The sequence below is a fragment of the Piliocolobus tephrosceles genome, chromosome 19 (genome assembly GCF_002776525.5).
Source record: "Piliocolobus tephrosceles isolate RC106 chromosome 19, ASM277652v3, whole genome shotgun sequence".
In the NCBI taxonomy this organism is placed as follows: domain Eukaryota; kingdom Metazoa; phylum Chordata; class Mammalia; order Primates; family Cercopithecidae; genus Piliocolobus; species Piliocolobus tephrosceles.
The window spans coordinates 5,811,926-5,830,732 of record NC_045452.1 but is presented as its reverse complement, the minus strand read 5'-3'; the positions used below and the strand labels follow the sequence as shown (position 1 = coordinate 5,830,732).

General features: G+C 47.5%; 2 protein-coding genes across 2 annotated transcripts in view; one reads left to right on the top strand and one right to left on the bottom strand.

Annotated features, from left to right (window-relative positions):
- Positions 1–3,286, top strand: part of SGSM1 (small G protein signaling modulator 1) — a 78,759-nt gene extending 75,473 nt beyond the window's left edge. The window contains exon 21 of the mRNA XM_026447490.1: positions 2,112–3,286. Coding sequence (XP_026303275.1) covers positions 2,112–2,200 — 89 coding nt within the window. The 3' untranslated portion in view covers positions 2,201–3,286. The remainder of the gene's footprint in view (positions 1–2,111) is intronic.
- Positions 3,287–12,927: 9,641 nt separating this feature from the next.
- Positions 12,928–18,807, bottom strand: part of TMEM211 (transmembrane protein 211) — an 11,357-nt gene continuing 5,477 nt past the window's right edge. Inside the window, exons 2-4 of the mRNA XM_023185723.2 lie at positions 17,215–17,331; positions 16,117–16,255; positions 12,928–13,559 (exon numbers count right to left, since the gene is read on the bottom strand). Coding sequence (XP_023041491.1) covers positions 13,297–13,559; positions 16,117–16,243 — 390 coding nt within the window. The 5' untranslated portion in view covers positions 16,244–16,255; positions 17,215–17,331 and the 3' untranslated portion in view covers positions 12,928–13,296. The remainder of the gene's footprint in view (positions 13,560–16,116; positions 16,256–17,214; positions 17,332–18,807) is intronic.

Sequence of the window (18,807 nt, the reverse complement as noted above, 5' to 3'; positions counted from 1 at the left end):
TGGCGCAATCTTGGCTCACTGCAACCTCCACCTCCCGGGTTCAAGTGATTCTCCTGCCTCAGCCTCCTGAGTAGCTGGGATTACAGGCATGCACAACCACAGCCGGCAAATTTTATATTTTTTTAGTAGAGACGGGGTTTCTCCATGTTGGTCAGGCTGATCTCAGACTCCCAACCTCAGGTGATCTGCCCACCTCAGCCTCCCAAAGTGCCAGGATTATAGGTGTGAACAACCATGCCCAGCCAATAATACATATCTAAAGAAAATAACATTTTTACTTCATTCCTAAATAAGCACAATTGCTAATGGGGTGTGTGCACCTGTTGGGCTTTGTACACCTTCTCAAGCCTTGGAATCAGATTGGACACCACCTCTTTCATTTTCTGTTCCATATTGATTTTCACATGGCACTTATTTTCTTTTTTTTTTCTTTTTTTGAGATGGAGTCTCGCTCTGTTACCCAGGCTGTAGTGCGATCTCAGCTCACTGCAAGCTCCACCTCCCGGGTTCACGCCATTCTCCTGCCTCAGCCTCCCAAGTAGCTGGGACTACAGGCACCCGCCATCACGCCTGGCTAATTTTTTGTATTTTTAGTAGAGACGGGATTTCACCGTGTTAGCCAGGACGGTCTCGATCTCCTGGCCTCGTCATCTGCCCGCCTCAGCCTCCCAAAGTGCTGGGATACAGGCGTGAGCCACCGTGCCCGGCCCATGGCACTTACTTTCTATTTCAGCAGCTGCTGAAAACCTAGTTTTGCAGAGACAGTCATTGATGGGACGCTGGGTATGGTGGCTTATGCCTGTAAGCACTTTGGGAGGCCAAGGTGGGTGGATTACTTGAGGCTAGGAGTTCCAGACCAGCCTGGCCAGTGTGGCAAAACTCTGTCTCTAATAAAAATACAAAAATTAGCCCAGCATGGTGGTGCACACCTGTAATCCCAGCTACTCAGGAGGCTGGGATTACAGGAGGCATGAGAATCACTTGAGGTTGGGAGGCAGAGGTTATAGTGAGCCGAGATCACACCACACTGCACTCTACCCTGGGCAACAGAGTGAGACCTTGTCTCAAAAGAAAAAAAGAAAGTTATTGATGAGAGTGTAGTGAAATTCATGAACTCACTCCAGCTAACAGTTGACGTGGCGCTCAACTTAGATGAAATATTGCTACGCTTCCCTCGAAATATCCAAATACTCCACAGTGTCCCTGTAAGTTCACTGTAACATGCTGGGGTAACTTGGTACCCAGTTTGGGAACCATGTCTTAGTTTTAGTGTTGTTTTGTTTTGTTTTTTTCTTTCTACTAAATGGTTTATTTATGATAAATGTCTAAGTTTAGGATTATTTGGTTTGGAAGTCTGACCACATTGTATGGCTCTTGATAAAATTATTTTTTTCTTTGCTTTTTTTGTCCCTTTCTCCTCTTCCCTCTCCATCTTTCCTCCCTCTGTTGCTTCCTCCTTCTCATATCTTTCAGCATCTACTACGTGCCCAGCACTGCTTTCAGTCATTCTGTTTATAGGAGAGGAGTGGAAGGACTTCAACTTTTCATTTTTATTATTATTATTTTTTGAGATGGAGTTTCGCTCTTGTGGCCCAGGCTGGAGTGCAATGGTGCAATCTTGGCTCATCACAAGCTCTGCCTCCCAGGTTCAAGCAATTCTTCTGCCTCAGCCTCCTGAGTAGCTGGGATTATAGGCATGCGCCACCACGCCCGACTAATTTGTATTTTTAGTAGAGACAGGGTTTCTCCATGTTGGTCAGGCTGGTCTCAAACTCCCGACTTCAGGTGATCTGCCCGCCTCAGCCTCCCAAAATGCTGGGATTACGGGTGTGAGCCACCGCACCCGACTAACCTCACCTTTTTATAGCACATCCTGTGAACCAGCATTATCCCATTCAACCCCCACAGTAACTTGGTGAGGCAGCTGCTGTTCCAATCCCCATTTTACAGATGAGGAAACTGAGGTCCAGAGTTAGAGGGCTTCTCCAGGGCCTCTGCTTCCTGAACCAATCTGTGATGGAGACGCCCCCAGAGAAGCCTTCAGGGGCTGGAAGTGTGCCCTAAAACTGGACACAGAAGGAGGCTCATGAGATTTTTTTCTGCTCTTTCAGAAATGGCTGAGCGACACAACACCAAGCAAGTTCTGAAGCTGGCGCGGGACCTCGTGTACAAGGTGCAGACTCTGATTGAGAACAAGTGAGGGACACCTCACCCAGGCAGCCTCAGCCAAGCTGCCCCACCTGTTCCTCTGCTTATTTTTCCTCCTGGCTGGACGGTCACCCCAGGAGCGGGTCCTGGTGTCTGTTCACAAGCATGGAGTTCAGTGCAAAAAGAAACTACCCTGACTTTCACTTCTGGGCAGATGGGGTGGAGGGAGTACCCCTTCAATTTAGCCTTACGTTTTCCTGTTTGACCAAAGATTGCCCAAGTCTGGCGTTCCTCCCTTGCAGGAGGTAGGGGTTGTTGGTGGACGAGGAGCCATCGTTGTTTGCTGGTGTCCAGAATGGTCTCCTCTTCTTCTTTCCCTATCACTCCAAACTGTCTTGTAAGATGAGACCTGGGAAGGGAATTTCTTTTTGGAAATTGGTGTAGAAGAGGTGCGTGGGGCTACCTCTGGGCTCCTCTGCAAGGGGCCTTTGGCGATATTCTGGACATGGCTAGAGATTGACCCTCCACAATGTCAAATGTCCTCCACGTGGACATTACTGACATTTGCAGCCAGGTGATTCTTTTTGAGGGGACTGTCTTCTGCATTGTAGGATGCTGAGCAGCATCCCTGGCCTCACCAGATGCCAGTTGCACCATCCCCCACTCACACCCCAGTTGTGACAACCCCCAAAAATGTCTCTAGACATTGCCAAATGTTCCCTGCAGGGCAAAATTGCCCCCATTTGAGAACCACTTGGCTTGGAGGAGGGACTACAAATGACTTCCTCCCCCATTCTTTTGATGCTAAACTGTCCTGGTCCTAAGGCCTCCCCTGGCTTAGAAAAGGCACACAGGAGGCCTGGCGCGGTGGCTGACGCCTGTAATCCCAGCGCTTTGGGAGGCCGAGGCAGGTGGATCACAAGGTCAGGAGTTCTGAGACCAGCCTGGCCAACACAGTGAAACCCTGTCTCTACTAAAAATACAAAAAATTAGCTGAGCGTGGTGGCGGGCGCCTGTAATCCCAGCTACTTGGGAGGCTGAGGCAGGAGAATCGCTTGAACCTGGGAGGTGGAGGTTGCAGTGAGTTGAGATTGCGCCACTGCACTCCAGTCCGGGCGACAGTGCGAGACTCTGTCTCAAAAAAAATAAAAAAAGAAAAGGCACACAGGCCCTCACACATTTCTCTTGGAGTCTGGGATTCCATCTGTTGTATTTTCTCCTTTTTTTCTCCTCTGTGTGATGCCAGAAGATACTCGTTTTCTTCTTTTCAAGAAAAGCATCTCCCCACATAGGGAGTGGACCCAAAAAGTGTCTGTAGGCATGAGACGGTCAGACCTCTTTGGGGTCCTGCTCAGAGCCCCCCAGGCAGGGCAGAGTCTGTATCCTGCTGCCATCTTGCAAGGGAAAACTGCCTTTCCTTCCAAGTATTGGGTCTTGGAAATGTGTGTGTTTGGTGAAAGCTACTTAATGGTGGTGGCATGCAGCTTTTCTCTAAGCGCAGTTACTCACTCAGGACAAAGGAGGAAAAGGAAGGCAGAGGTCGGCCAGGATAGAGCGTGGTGTTTGTTTTCCTTGGGGAACATTAGCTGATGAGCTGGCTCCAGGACCATGCTAGGTCTGGGAATAGTCCCCCACCCGAGGTCTTCACACAGAGTGTCACCAATCCACAAACAGACCCGAACTGAGCTAGTGTACTCTGCCTACCTGTCCTTTTGATAGAGCAGTCTTGCCCGCTCTTCTGTTCTGAGAATGTACCCAGAATGGGGGAAACCCAGCAAGCATCAGAGAGAAAGTCTCTTCCCGGGAGACCTGCCACCTCTAGGGTGGTCAAAGAATGGCAGCTGGGATTTTGGAGAGGGGAGAGGATAGGTAAAGCAGCGTATTGAAGAATTTGCGAAGGGGTGTGTTAGTCCTCCCATCCTGAGCACACCGGGATTGGGATGCATCCTTGCCTTGTGTGCTTGTGAAGGCTTCTTTCCCTCGGTACAGCAACTTCAACTGACCTGAACCTCCAACCTCTGCCCAGCCTCTGGTGCAGGGTAGATAGAGGTCTAGTCAACCCTTACTTTCTGAAGAGAGCTCTGTGGGAGACTTGAGGCTACAGTAGCCTTCATGGCTCCCAGCTCCTACCCCACCCCACCAAAGCAGAAACGGGAGACAGCAATGTTCTGGCTGCCATTAGACTTGCGTCTCCCTGCCCTATGTACCCCAGCTTCCAAGACAGGAAGAAATGTGCAAAAGGCCCCTCCGGAGAAAACTGTATTTTGCCATTCAGCTGTTCTTTACAGAGGGTGTTATTTTGGTGAGACCCAGGTCCCAGACCTTCTGATTCCTATTTATTTTTTTAAGACTAGTCTCAAAGTACAGCACAAAATCTTTCTCTGCCTTCTCTCATGATGTTCCAGAGAGCATCTGTGGTTGTGATTTGGAATAAGTCATATTTATTTGGTTTACTGTGCCTATTCAGATCTCTGTATGTCGTGTGTGTTTCTGTGTCCTGGAATTGGATGCGTGGGAGTCGTTCTGTCCACGGAGTGCACTCTTTTTTTTCAATGTGGCCCACATATCTTGTAAATGTTTGCTGAAGAGTTGTGTCTATATAGAGAGAAAATATATATAAACAGAGAAATATGTGAATCTGGTTTTTTGTTTTCTTTTTTTTTAACTTTAAAAGAAAGAAATGCTTGCTTCTGAATACTGTGTCTTCCCACTCACACCCCAGTAACCCTATACGGGGTCAGATTTTTGTAATATCTACCTGGACTTTTCCCAGAAAAGGTGAATCACTTCTGACCTCTTGTATGAGTTGGCTTTTACCACAATTAATGCTGCATTACAAATGACCCAAAACGTAGTGGTTTAAAACAGCCATGTATTTAGCTCATAATTCTGTGGGTCAGCAGTCCAGGCTAGGTTCAGCTGGGAGGTTCTTCTGTTCTCAGTCAGACTTCTTCATGTGTCTGTGGTCAGCTAATGTCCAGATAGGCAACTCTGCTTCTCATGGTTGTCTGGCTGTTGACTAGGGCAGTGGGGGAAACTGGGTTCTCCATCTCCTGTCCTCCAACAGGCCAGCTTAGGCTTGTTTACATGGCTATGATGGCAGATCCTAGAAGGTAAGCAGAAACATGCACTGCCTCTTGGTCTCAACTTCTCTGGCATAGTCATTTCTGCCACATTCTGTTGGTCAGAGTAAGTCATATGACTAAGCCCAGCTTCAAAGGGTAGGCAAATAGATTGTACTTCCTGATGAGAGTCTTTGGAAAGTGATACTGAAAAGGAGCATGGGCCAGGCACAGTGGCTCACCCATGTAATCCCAGCACTTTGGGAGGCCAACGCAGGAGGATCACTTGAAGCCAAAAGTTCAAGATCAGCCTGGGCAATGTAATGAGACTCCATCTCTCCAAAAATAAAAAATTAAAATTAGCTGGATGTGGTAGCATGTGTCTCTGGTCCCAGCTACTCAGGAGGCTGAAGTGGGAGGATCACTTGAGCCCAGGAGATAGAGGCTGCAGTGAGACATGGTCATGCCACTGTGCCTCAGCCTGGGTGACAATGCAAAATTCTGTCTTGAAAAAAGAAAAGGAGCATGGATCCAGGCTGAGAGATAATTGAGGCCATTTTTGCAAAGAGTCTGCCACATTCCCAAAGGCCCAGTGCACAAGAGGGGTTCCCAGTCAGCCATTTGACCTGAGAGCATAGCTCTAAATTCACACTACCCTGAATCCTGACTGCCGAGCTAGCTCATTTCTCACCTCCAATGCTCCCAAAGACAATGAGTTCATTCCCCCAACATCGCTGGTTCTCACTCATGGCTGCCATTCAGAACGATAGTCATCAGGCAGTGAGCACCGTGCACAGATCTCCACCTCCATCAGTCTCTAAACATGGATGGAGGAAAACTAGTTTTCAGCTATGGAAGCACAGCCTGATTTAATATAATGAGCACCATCAAAACTTCAGGGTTTTTTTTTTTTTTTTTTTTTTTTTTTGAGATGGAGTCTCACTGTCTGTCGCCCAGGCTGGAGTGCAGTGGTGCAATCTCGGCTCACTGCAAGCTCCGCCTCCCGGGTTCACACCATTCTCCTGCCTCAGCCTCCCAAAGTGCTGGGATTACAGGCATGAGCCACCACACCTGGCCAAAACTTCAGGTTTTAAATAGAAAAAGGTTTCCAACTAAGCCAGCAAAGTAGAGGAGGAGTTTGCAGGTGGCATTGGCTGCCTGGGTGTGCCACATCATCACTTCCTTGGAATACTCCCAGCAGAGGCAAGAATGAAACCCACAGCAGCCGGCAGGTGGGGGCTCTTTTAGTTGGAACATATGCTTCCTCCTGGGGGAAACGTCTCAGAGCAAATAATGGTCCTGATATTGCCACTGTCCCTTGAAGCCTCCAGTCTCCTTTCTCTGACTTCAACCTGAACTCCGTCCATGGGCTCTCCTCCTGGAGGGTGCCACTCGTTTGCAGCTGCCTGGCATGGCCAGACCTGGGGAGTGCTGGGCACCTGTTGTGTGTGCACAGATGCCTGGTCGTATGCACTATTGGCCTTTGATCATTGGCAATATATTTCACAGGGAAAAAAATCCTAAGATAACATTTTTGCTTTTGTAAAGGCTTTTCTAAACACATGCACTTGACCCACGCACAGTGGCTAACACCTGTAATCCCAGCACTTTTAGGAGGCCAAGGTGGGCAGATCACCCAAGGAAGGTCAGGAGTTCAAGACCATCCTGGCTAATATAGTGAAACCCCATCTCTACTAAAAATGCAAAAAAATTAGCCGGACGTGGTGGCGGGCGCCTATAATCCCAGCTGCTCAGGGGGCTGAGGCAGGAGAACCACTTGAACCTGGGAGGCGGAGGTTGCAGTGAGTGGAGATCGCGCCACTGCACTCCAGCCTGGACAACGAGCGAAACTCTATCTCAATAAATAAATAAATAGATAAATAAATAAATGCACTTGAACTTTGCATAGACACGAAAAGATGGGTCTTGGATCATGAGGCACATTTTCACGACTCGGTGGGGCTGAAGAAGTGGTCTTGGTTTCCATGGGCACCTGTAGTTGGCATTGTGGCCCCCACTCTTCTCTTCATCCCCCTTTCCTCCACCTCTTTCTCTTTTCCTTCCCCTTCATCATATTTCTCTCCTCCTCCCCCTTCTCTCTCCCCTTCTTTTGCCTCCTCTTCTTACATCAAAGAGCGCTTGGATAGTATCTGTTCTCACATTTTCTACCTGAATGATGTTGGTCTTATACAGAGCAAGACTGCAGTGTGAAGGCCTTTCTGGATGCTCCAATTTCTTCTCAAACCATCTGCCATTTCCTTTTCTCGTAGAATTTCCTTTTGGCTTACAGGAGAGAACTTGGGGTAGTTGAGAAGCACCTTTCATGCCAAGAATTTGGGAGACCCTCGCCTTCCCATTTCAGAACAGCTGGCAGCCATGTTACACCATTTTATTTTATATTCCTTCTTCCCCTCTGTCCTTCCCTCCAAGGCCTGAGATCTCAGTAGCCCAGGGGGAAGGGAGGTAAGGGTGTAATCAGGGACTGTGATGGGACGTGATTAAGATTTCTCTGTCTCTCATTTTTTTTCTTTTCATCAGATGCTCTTAGAATAGAATTTTGCTGTCTTGGGTGGCTGTGGTGGCTCACGCCTGTAATCCCACCACTTTGGGATACCAAAGCAAGTGGATCACCTGAGGTCAGGGGTTTGAGACCATCCTGGCCAACATGGTGAAACCCTGTCTCTACTAAAAATACAAAAATTAGCTAGGCATGGTGGCGAGCGCCTGTAATCCCAGTTACTTGTGAAGCTGAGTCAGGAGAATCACTTGAACCCAGGAGGTGGAGGTTGCAGTGAGCCAAGATCTGCACTCCAGCCTGAGCGACAAGAGCGAAACTCCATCAAAAAAAAAAAAGAAAGAAAGAAAGAAAAAAGCCGGGTGCGGTGGCTCACGCCTGTAATCCCAGCACTTTGGGAGGCCGAGGCAGGCGGATCACGAGGTCAGGAGATCCAGACCATCCTGGCTAACATGGTGAAACCCCGACTCTACTAAAAATACAAAAAATTAGCTAGGCTCAGTGGCGCCCGCCTGTAATCCCAGCTACTCAGGAGGCTGAGGCAGGAGAATCGCTTGGGCGGAGGTTGCAGTGAGCAGAGATTGTACCACTGCACCCCAGCCTGGTGACAGAGCAAGACTCTGTCTAGAAAAAAAAAAAATGATTTTCTCACCATACCAACTAAAATCATGTCATATAGCTCTGTCCACATATTCAGGGAACAATAATGTAGGATCCCAGATCTGGTACTATGGCCATGTGGCTTTGGGCAAGTGCCTTTACCTCTGTGAACCCAGAATATCTGAGGCAGGTCTCAGTTAATTTAGAAAGTTTGTTTTGCCAAGGTTGAGGACATGCATGTGACACAGACTCAGGAAATCCTGACAACATGTGCCCAAGGTGGTTGGGACACAGCTTGGTTTTATACATTTTAAGGAGAAATGAGACATCTATCAATATATTTAAGAAGTACATTGGTTCAGTCTGGAAAGGTGGAACAACTTGAAGCAAAGACAGGAAGACTTGAAGTGGGGAAGGAGCTTGCAGGTCACAGATGGGTGAGACACAAGCGGTTGCATTCTTTTTAGTTTCTAATTAGTCTTTCCAAAGGTGACAATCAGATATACATCTATCTCAGTGATCAGAGGGCTAACTTTGAATGGAATGAGAAGCATGTTTGCCCTAAGCAGTTTCCAGCTTGAGTTTTCCTTAGTGATTTGGGGTAGTTTCCTTTCACACTTCTTAGCCTCAGTTTCCACTTCTGCAAAATGGAGATAATAATGCCTCCTTTGGTTCTGGACTCAGTCTTGGCCCCTCCACCCTCATTTACTGGAACTCTCTGCCCCTCAGCATCACTGAGGATGGGGCTGGGAACCCATTTGTCTTGAGTTGCCATCATCTGCCTTTCTTAGGTTCTCACGTGAGACTTTGAAACTTAAGAGAATGCGGCCGTAGGAGGAGAACTCTAGAAAGGGTGAGCCTGGTACCCTCCTGGACTGTGTCTTGGAGAAAGCCCAAAATTAGGTATGATGAAGCCATCAGTTCTTAGCAGGAGCAGCATCTACACTGACACTGCAGTCTGCATCTGATTCTGCTGTCAGGAAAAGGCACCCAGCTTCCCATCTTCTTGGCTTCCAAGTTACTGTGCATATTGAGAGCTTGAGCCCAGGACAGGTATAAACTCTAGAGAAGCACAATTTGACACTTTTTGAAGTGCCAGCTTGCCAATCCATTTCTAGGTCAACTCCAGCAGCATTCAAATAACCAACGGGATTGTGGAGACTTTCCATTACATGAGGATGTGGTACAGGGACCCTCCAGTGTCTTCGTGGCTTTCTTTTTTCAGATTTGTGGGCACAGTCATTTCCAGGCTTTGTAGGTGCAGGGCTCCTTGCAAACAATGGATGCCTCTTGTTTTGATGAAGAGAAAATTACAGCACTCCCTCTATTGCCAAATAAAGACCGAGTCTCTCTCTAACTGATTTCGCTTTACCGGCTGGAGAATCGTTACCTTTGGCATTGCTGAAACAGTTCAAAGAGAAAATTAGGAAACTTGGGGGCCATAGTGAGGTTATTACAGAGAAGAGGCAGCATGTTCCAAGCACGAGTAGGTGATGTGCAGACTGAGTTTGAGTTTCTACTTGCTGGCTTCCACTTGCCCCTCCTTATACTGAGATCTGCCCGAGGCTTGAGGAATCTTCCCACGTGAGACTGATTTGCATTGAAGTGCTTGAAATGAACCACTTGAAATGAATCACTGTCCTTCAGTCCATTTGAACCCCTTGTGGTATCTTCCTAGATTTTCTATGAATATTTTTCAATTGTTCTATTCTGTTTTAAAAAGCTGTCAAGTTCTTCTTATTGTTCGTACTGCAAGATAAATAACAAGCTGCGTTCTCTGTGATCTATGTGTCTTCAGAACAATGATATCACTCCTGGGGGTTGTTCGTGTATATTCTTGGGTGGGTGTTTGAAGCCAGAAGAGTTTGATTATGATGAACTGGATGGATGGGGGAGCAGAGGGAACAAATCCAAGTGTTATTTTGCATCTACTACAGAGTCCGACAGACCTGGATTCAAATCCCAGCTCTGCTGCTGATCAGCTGTGTGGCCTTGGGCAAGTAATTTCACCTCTCTGAGCCTCGATTTTCACTTCTGTGAAACTGGAATAAGAAAGACTCCGTTAAAGAGAGAACTGACCATTGAATGTTTCTGCCTACTCAGCATCCTTCCCTCCTTCTGGTACCAGCACCCCCTCAACTTTGGGGAACTCTAACAGTGACCTTCTAATGAGACTCCTGACATGGCCCTCCCTGCCCAGGGGGTAAGCACATGACCCACTGCAGGCTGATCAGACTCCTTCCCTGGGATTTATATATACCAAGAGAGGAAAGAGAAGTTCACTGTTTCCTCTGGAGCAACTGTACTAGGGGATGCCAGCCTAGAGCTGCCTATGACCTTGTCTCCTGCAGATAGGAGTCAGGTATGGCTGGGTCCAGATGTTCAAATGAAGTTCTTAGAGTTCCACCTCTCTCCATCTCGTGCTTCTGTTCTCCTCCATGCTGGCTTCCACAGAGCCCATGCCCAATTCTGAATCAATCATTCTGACCAGGCTGGATTTGCCAGAAGGGCTCATTTATCCATCTTAAAGCCCAAGGTGGCCACAGAGTGGCTGTGGGTCTTTTTTTTTTTTTTTTTTTTTTTTTTTGAGACAGTGGCTCACTCTTGTCGCCAGGCTGGAGTACAGCGGCACGATCTCGGCTCACTACAACCTCTGCCTCCAAGGTTCAAGTGATTCTCCTGCCTCAGCCTCCCAAGTAGCTGCAACTACAGGTGTACGCCACCATGCCCAGCTAATTTTTGTATTTTTAGTAGAGACGGGGTTTCACCATGTTGGTCAGGATGGTCTCGATCTCCTGACCTCGTGATCCACCAGCCTTGGCCTCCCAAAGTGCCGGGATTACAGGCAGGAGCCACGGTGCCTTGCCAACTGTGGGTCATTTTTTATAGGAAGATTAGGGTACTGCTCCCAAAGAAGAGCAATGCGTCAACACAGGAGAAATCAACAGATTGACTCCTGGCAGAGAAAGCAGCACATGCCAAGCTGTAGAGGTGGGAATGTTCCTGGACCAAACTGAGGGTCAGGCTGCTATTTCTCGTGGCCCAATAATGAGATGCAGATGAACTGGGGAGAAAGAGAGTTTCTATTTCTGTAACCTTTACAGGGAGAAGGCCTGGAAATTATTGCCAGACCAACTCAAAATTACAAAGTTTTCTAGAGCTTATATACCTTCTAAGTTATACGTCTACGTGTAAGTGTGCATTCATCTAAAGACATAAGTGGGCCAGGCGCAGTGGCTCATGCCTGTAATCCCAGCATTTTGGGAGCCTGTGGTGAGCAGATCACCTGAGGTCAGAGGCTCAAGACCAGCCTGGCCAACATGGTGAAACCCCATCTCTACTAAAAATACAAAAAAGTTAGCTGGCTGCAGTGGTGCATGCCTGTAATCTCAGCTAATCGGGAGGTTGACGGAGGAGAATCGCTTGATCCCAGGAGACAGAGGTTGCAGTGAGCTGAGATCATGCCATTGGACTCCAGCCTGGGCAACAAGAGCAAAACTCCATCTCAAAAATAAATAAATAAATAAATAAGTGATTAATTTCTTTTAATCTATAACTAAGGTCTGAGTCTTGAAGACCTTCCTCTGGAGCCTCAGTAAATTTACTTAATCTAAATGGGTCCAAGTAATGGGGCAATTACCCTTATCTTGTCTCCTGCTAAATCACGGGGATTTGGGGAGTTCCTTCAGACCTCCAGTAAACTTGCTTGTGGAGGCCTGGGGAGTTTCTTCAGACCCCCAGTAAAACTTGTTTAATCCTAAAATGGGTGCTGTTAAGAATTCCTTTGTTATTTTGTCATGCTTTGAGGCCCAGGAAAGGTCTAGGCAAAACTCTTGGTGGGCTTTTGTTCTATTCCAGCCCTTGTATAAGGGCACTGGCTTTTAATATTAAACTTAACCACTCAGTCAGTACTGAAATCGTTGTTATGGAGGCCTGTATTTGGTGAGACCTGGCCTGCCACAGGAAGAGGACTTCTGTGGGCTTAGAAGTTCACTGTGGCCAGAAGGAGAGGCACAGGTGTTGGGTGGGTGACAAGAAAGAGCCTGAAGAGAGAGGTTGGAAATGGATTCTGAAGGCCCCCAAGTAACAGTGTAGTTTCCACATCAATGGGATTGTTTGCATAAGGGGTGAGTCAGGTCCTTAACTCCTTCTCCCCAACCCAACATTGGCTTGAAAAAAAATTTTTTTTTTTTGAGATGGACTCTCGCTGTGTCGCCCAGGTCGGAGAGCAGTGGTGTGATCTCAGCTCACTGCAACCTCCGCCTCCTGGGTTCAAGCAGTTCTTCTGCCTGAGCCTCCTGAGTAGCTGGGACTACAGGCATGTGCCACTACACTCAGCTAATATTTGTATTTTTAGTAGAGATGGGGTTTCACCGCATTGGCCAGACTGGTCTTGAACTCCTGACCTCGTGATCCACCCGCCTCAGCCTCCCAAAGTGCTGGGATTACAGGTGTGAGTCACCACACCCAGCCCATTGGCTCAAAATCTTGTACATAATAGACACTCACTAAATATTTGATGAGAAAATAAATAATTTTCAAACTCTCTAAAACAAGGAAGAATTATAAAAACAGAAGGGACACAGAATATGCGCATGCCAATTAAACAATTTAGTTTTTGAGTGATAGCCATGAGTTCAGAATTAGCCTGGGCAGTTTTCATAAAGATGTTGAATTCTCAGCACAGTCCTTGAGGTAAGGATTATAATAATAGTAGCCAATGTTTATTAAACACTATGTGCCAGACATGGTACAAAGTGCTTTATTTACATAGAGTATCTCCAGTGAATTCTCAGAACAACCTTATGAGGTAGGTATGATTTCAACTTTCATTTTCCAGAAGAAAAAACCGTTCCAGAGAGGTAAAGTGGCTTGCCTGAAGTCACACAGCAAGAAGGAGCAGAGGTGGGATTTGAATGATGATTTCATAAAATTCTGGAGTGTACTCTTTGTGCTCCTCCCAGGAGATTTTTATTTGTTCATTTCTGGCACAAGCATGATTCTCTCGGTGGCCCTGGAGAAGATGATGGTCCTCCCTTGGACCTTGGTCCTGTGGGGCCAGCTGATGATGGGCAGGAGGCTGGCTAGGACTGCATTGAGGATAGCGGTCGTGTAACCCCAACTCAGACGGCACTTCCCACCATGATACATGGAGGAGGCTTCGCAGACTTCCTTGACGAATGGGGAGGCAAGGCCGATTGGGAAAACCAGCAGACCCATAATCATGGCGGTAGCTGGAGATAGCAGGAAGGAAAGCCAATGTGTTGGCCAAGGGAAACCTCACTAACTTTCCATCCCACGACTCATCCACCCTATATCCACCCATCCATCTATCCACCCACCCATTCATTCATTTGCTTATTTATTGGCTCATCTCTCCTTTTATTTATCCACTCATTCAACCATGTTTCCAACTATCTGTCCATTCACTAACCCATCCATTCAAACATACTCTTACCCACTTATTTTCTCTGTCCTTCTATCTACATATCCATTCACACATCCATCCTATCCATATTCCTACTTAACCACCTGCCTCCCACCCATCCATCTGCCCACCCATCATCCACCCTCATCTTCCATTCATCCATCCAGTCTGCCCATTTTCCTTATCCACTAAGATATCCGCCCATTCATTCATTGTTCATCCATCCACTTATCAACCCACTCATGTGTGCAATTCCCTAGCCCACCCATCCATCTATTCACTTATTTATTGGCTCATCTCTCCTTTAATCTACCCACTCTCTCAACTACACTCCCACCCTTCTGTCCATCTGCTCATCCATCCACTCAACCATGTTCAACTCCACTTATTCTCTCCATCCCTCTATCCACCTATTTATTCACTCATCCATTCATCTGTCCATCTGCCTGCTTAGCCACCTTCCTCCCACTCATCCATCCATCCACCCCTCCCTCATCCTACATCCATCCATATTCCATTCTATCCATTTTTCCTATCCTTCCATCTGTCCATTCATCCATCTACCAATCCATCCATCCACCAGTCCGTCCATCCATCCATCCATCCATCCATCCATCCATCCATCCACTAATGTATCCATCTATCCATCCATCAGTTCATCCACTCACTTGTCAACACACTCATTCATTCATTCACCAGCTTACCCATCCAACCACATGTTCATTCATCAAAACTGTTGGAGGTGTTGCAGTGGACATTAATGATACTAATGAAATGACTGGACACCTTCTTGCTTCCAAGGCACTCATAACAGAAATCAGAAGATCCCTGGCCTCCCTTGCTGCTCTCCAGCCACCCTTGTCTACTTTCAGTTCCCTGAACATGCCTTGCTCCCTTGTCTCCATGCCTTTGTTCTTCGTGTTCCCATTACCAGAAATGCCCTTGCTTGTACTCTTGGCTAACTTCTACTCATCCTTCCAGACTTGGCTCAGGTGGGACCTCCTCCAAGAAGCTTGCCTTAACCCATCCATACACTGGGCCCATCCATACACTGGGTCAGGTGCTTCCTGGAGTTTTTTCTAGCATCCGTTGCTCATTCCCATCATGTGAAATATCCGTTGACTGATGCCCTCCAACCCCCCAACCAACTAGACACTGCAAGCAAGCCTAGGACAAGGATCATGTCTCCCTCAATTGACTCAGCAAATGTTTATTGGGCACCTATTATGTATGAAGCACTGTGCTAGGAGCTGGTGATAACAAGGCAGACAGACATGTCCTTGTCCTCATGGAACTGATGTTCTTTGGAGAAAGAGGGACAATAATCAAGTAGGCAGATTCGATGTTTCAGGTAAGTATATGCTATGAAAAGTACAAAGCAAAGTAAGAAGATGGAGAATCTAAGGAAAGGGAAGCTCCCTTAGCTAGAAGTCATGGAAGACCTCATGGAGGCAGTGATATCTGAGCAGAGCCCGTAATGAAGTGAGTAGCAAGACCTGCAAAAATCTGGGGAAAGAGGAGTCCAGCAGAGGGAGCAAGCATGGTAAATATGAGCAACAGATTGCAAATCAGAATAGCCAGAGCACACTGAGGCTGGTGGAGGAAGGAAGAGATGAGGTTGGTGAGAGACTGGGGACGGGGTTAGGTGGAGCCTCATAGTCTACAGTAAGAAGTTCGGATTTTAATCGGAGTATGATGGGAAGTGATTGGAGGGTGGATAAGCCAGTCTGAGTGGCACGATCTGATGTCAACTGAACAGGACGCGTTTGTCCAGTGTGTGGCCAAATAGACCCTAAGGGGGAGGAGTGAGAGCAGTGAGACCTGTGAGGTGCTTATTGCTATAATCCGGGCAAGAGATGGTGGAGCATTAATTGAATGAGGATTGCAATGAAGACCTGGCTAGTACATTCAAAAGCTATGTATAAATTACAGAAAAGTGACTCTCCTCAAGAGATGCAGTCTTGCAGGTTCACAGTTTAGCAAGTGAAGTATGGGCTAGATTTCAGCATCTCCTCAGTTCTCAGCTGGGCATGCTTGCACAGTGCACAACATCCCCAACTGTGTATGGTGGTCCTGGTAAGGATGACACGAAGTGGATGGATGAGAGAGAAACAAAGGGGGATAGATTGTTAAGACTGGGTCAGCTAACAGCGGGAATGGGTGACACTAAGGATGCCATCTCTCCCTCCCCCTGATTTCTGGCTTGCCAAAGGACCAGGAATAGTCAACAATCTTAGGGTTTATCTCTGAGATCTGACCCAAGAGGCCAGGCTCTGCTCACAGACTCATTCATTCATTCATTCATTCATTCATTCCATAAATATGTCTAGAGCACTGACTATGTGCCTGTGCATTGGATTTACCTGCCACTGCCTGCACCCCCGGCATTGGAACACTGTTTCTTCTTGGGCACAGCCCTTTGGGGACCACAGCCCAGGACAGGAGGAAAATTGCATTGAAGGCCAGCAGGAGCCAGCCTCCGAGGAGCATCACAGCTGAGACCTGCAGGGAAGAGACAGAAGGAAGGGTGTTGGCTGGGACAGGGGCAGGTGGATGCTCCCTCTGCTCATTGACCAGCTGCTGAGTCCTCGCAGCATGTGGTCTGTGCTATTACGATTTCCATTTTACATAGAAACTGTCCAAGTAAATAAACTGTCCAGTGAGTCCAAGAAATTGAAGTCATTTGCCTCAGAATACATGGGTAATTAAGTGGTAGAGCCAGAATTAAGATCCACATTGACTGACCAGCATATAGTACCTTTATTAAGCACTTGCTACATGTCAGGATCATCAGGAGAGGCACCTGGTAGCTGCTGTTACATCACCCTTGTAATGATCAATTTTGAAGACTATATATTCTTCCTTAGACGTGCTGGACTAGGAGTCCTTTCCCATTCTCCCCATTGTTGATTTTGGCAACGTGCATAACAGGGACTTTAACACCTTAGCTTTCACTTTTAAACCTAGCAGTGTTTAGAGGGTGGCCAGGTAGGAACGTGCAGGCTGTACACTGCACAACTCTCAGAGGCGCATTGCGGGCCATCATAGATTTGCAAACTGATTACAGTGACTTTCCAGCAGATGGCAGTAGAGTATCCTAAAGAAGGGACACCTTTTCCTAATTTGCGCGAAGGTGCTATATTGGCTGGCAGCTGCCTTTGGAATCATCCTGCAAGTTTGCTAAATTATCAGTAGCCAGACCCCACACCACGCCTACAGAGATGGGCTCCGGGTGGAGCACAGAACTTGGCATTTTTGCAAAGTTGCACAGGTGTTTCTGAAGGGCTGTCAGGTTGAAGAACCTCTGTGCTCAGTTCTAAGGAGAGTAATGGCAAATTCATAGCCAGTGGGACACCCAGGCAGCGAGGAAAGCCTCCTCGAATTCCGCTCAGCCAGCTTTCCTACCCTGATGAGTTTAACCGAGCCCCTGAAGACCAGTGACTTGGTGAACCAGCTCTCACCTTCCAGGCAAAGTCAGGAATATCCTCCAGGGAACTGAAGGTCGTGCAGCTCTGGTTCCAGCTGTTGCCCTGAGGCCAGGAGCAGTAGGTGAGGATGCCAAAGGAGAAGGTTGGGGTCTGGAACCAGGCAGGGGAGATGAGGCTGAGGGCTGAGGTGCAGGTCAGAGAGAGCCCCAGAGCTACCCACAGGCTGCTGAACATTAGGAAGTATCGCTGACCTAGGGGTCAACAGGGAAGATGACTGATGGAGACTGCAGGGACAAGGAGAGAAACGGGCTGGCAGAGGTGCTCCCTAGCCAAGGACCTGGTGTTATGATCAGATCATCAGCCCCCCTTGAGCCTGGAGATGTAAATGGGAGGTGCTAATAACTGTGGTCTGGTAGTGGGGGTTACTTTGTCCTAACAAATTCTAGAAGTACAACCCCCAAGTCCTAGAATAGATGTTAGCCTTTAAAGACCTTTGAACATTTGCCCCTCCACCTTCTGCATGGTGCATCATCTTCAGTGGTCCATGCAAGGATCTTCTCATATTCTGTCCATACTTTCATTTATTCATGTGTTTGTTCATTCATTCATTTATCCATTCTTTCAGCCCATCAAGCCTCCCCTGTTCAAAAGGGCTGCTTCTACCCAGACGGGGCACTTTTTAAAAATTCACACAGATATAGGCCGGGCGCGGTGGCTCAAGCCTGTAATCCCAGCACTTTGGGAGGCCGAGGCGGGTGGATCACGAGGTCAGGAGATCGAGACCATCCTGGCTAACACGGTGAAACCCCATCTCTACTAAAAATACAAAAAATTAGCCTGGCGAGGTGGCGGTCGTCTGTAGTCCCAGCTACTCAGGAGGCTGAGGCAGGAGACTGGCATGAACCCAGGAGGCGGAGCTTGCAGGGAGCCGAGATTGTGCCACTGTACTCCAGCCTGGGCAACAGAGCGAGACTCCATCTCAAAAAAAAAAAAATTCACATGCATATGCTTGCTTGCTTGCTCGCTCTCTCTCTCTGTCCTCTCTCTCCCTCCCTCCCCACCCCCTCTCTTCTTTCTTTTCTTTCTCTGTCTTTCAGAGAAAAAAAGCTGGAGTGCAGTGGCATGATCATAGCTCACCACCACCTCAAACTCCTGAGCTGAAGCGATCCTCCCACTGCAGTCTGCTAAGTAGCTGGGAGTACTGGGGCACACCACCATGTCCAGCTAATTTTTATTTATTTTAATTTTTTGCAGAGACATTCCGTCACATGTGGCTAATTAGAAACCTTTTTTTCTTTTTTTGTGGAAACAGGGTCTCCCTATATTGGTCAAGCTGGTTTCAAGCAGCACAGATGCTGTTTATAGCAGCCACCTTTTTTTTTTTTATTTTAATCATTTAATGTGTGTCATTTTGTGTGGAGTTAGGTTTGCAAAATTGGTGTGGTGCTGTATGCATGCATTTCTCATTGCTGCAGATGGTATTATCTTTTTTTTTTTTTTGAGACGGAGTCTCTCTCTGTCGCCCAGGCTGGAGTGCAGTGGCGCGATCTCGGCTCACTGCAAGCTCCGCCTCCCAGGGTCACGCCATTCTCCTGCCTCAGCCTCCCGAGTAGCTGGGACTACAGG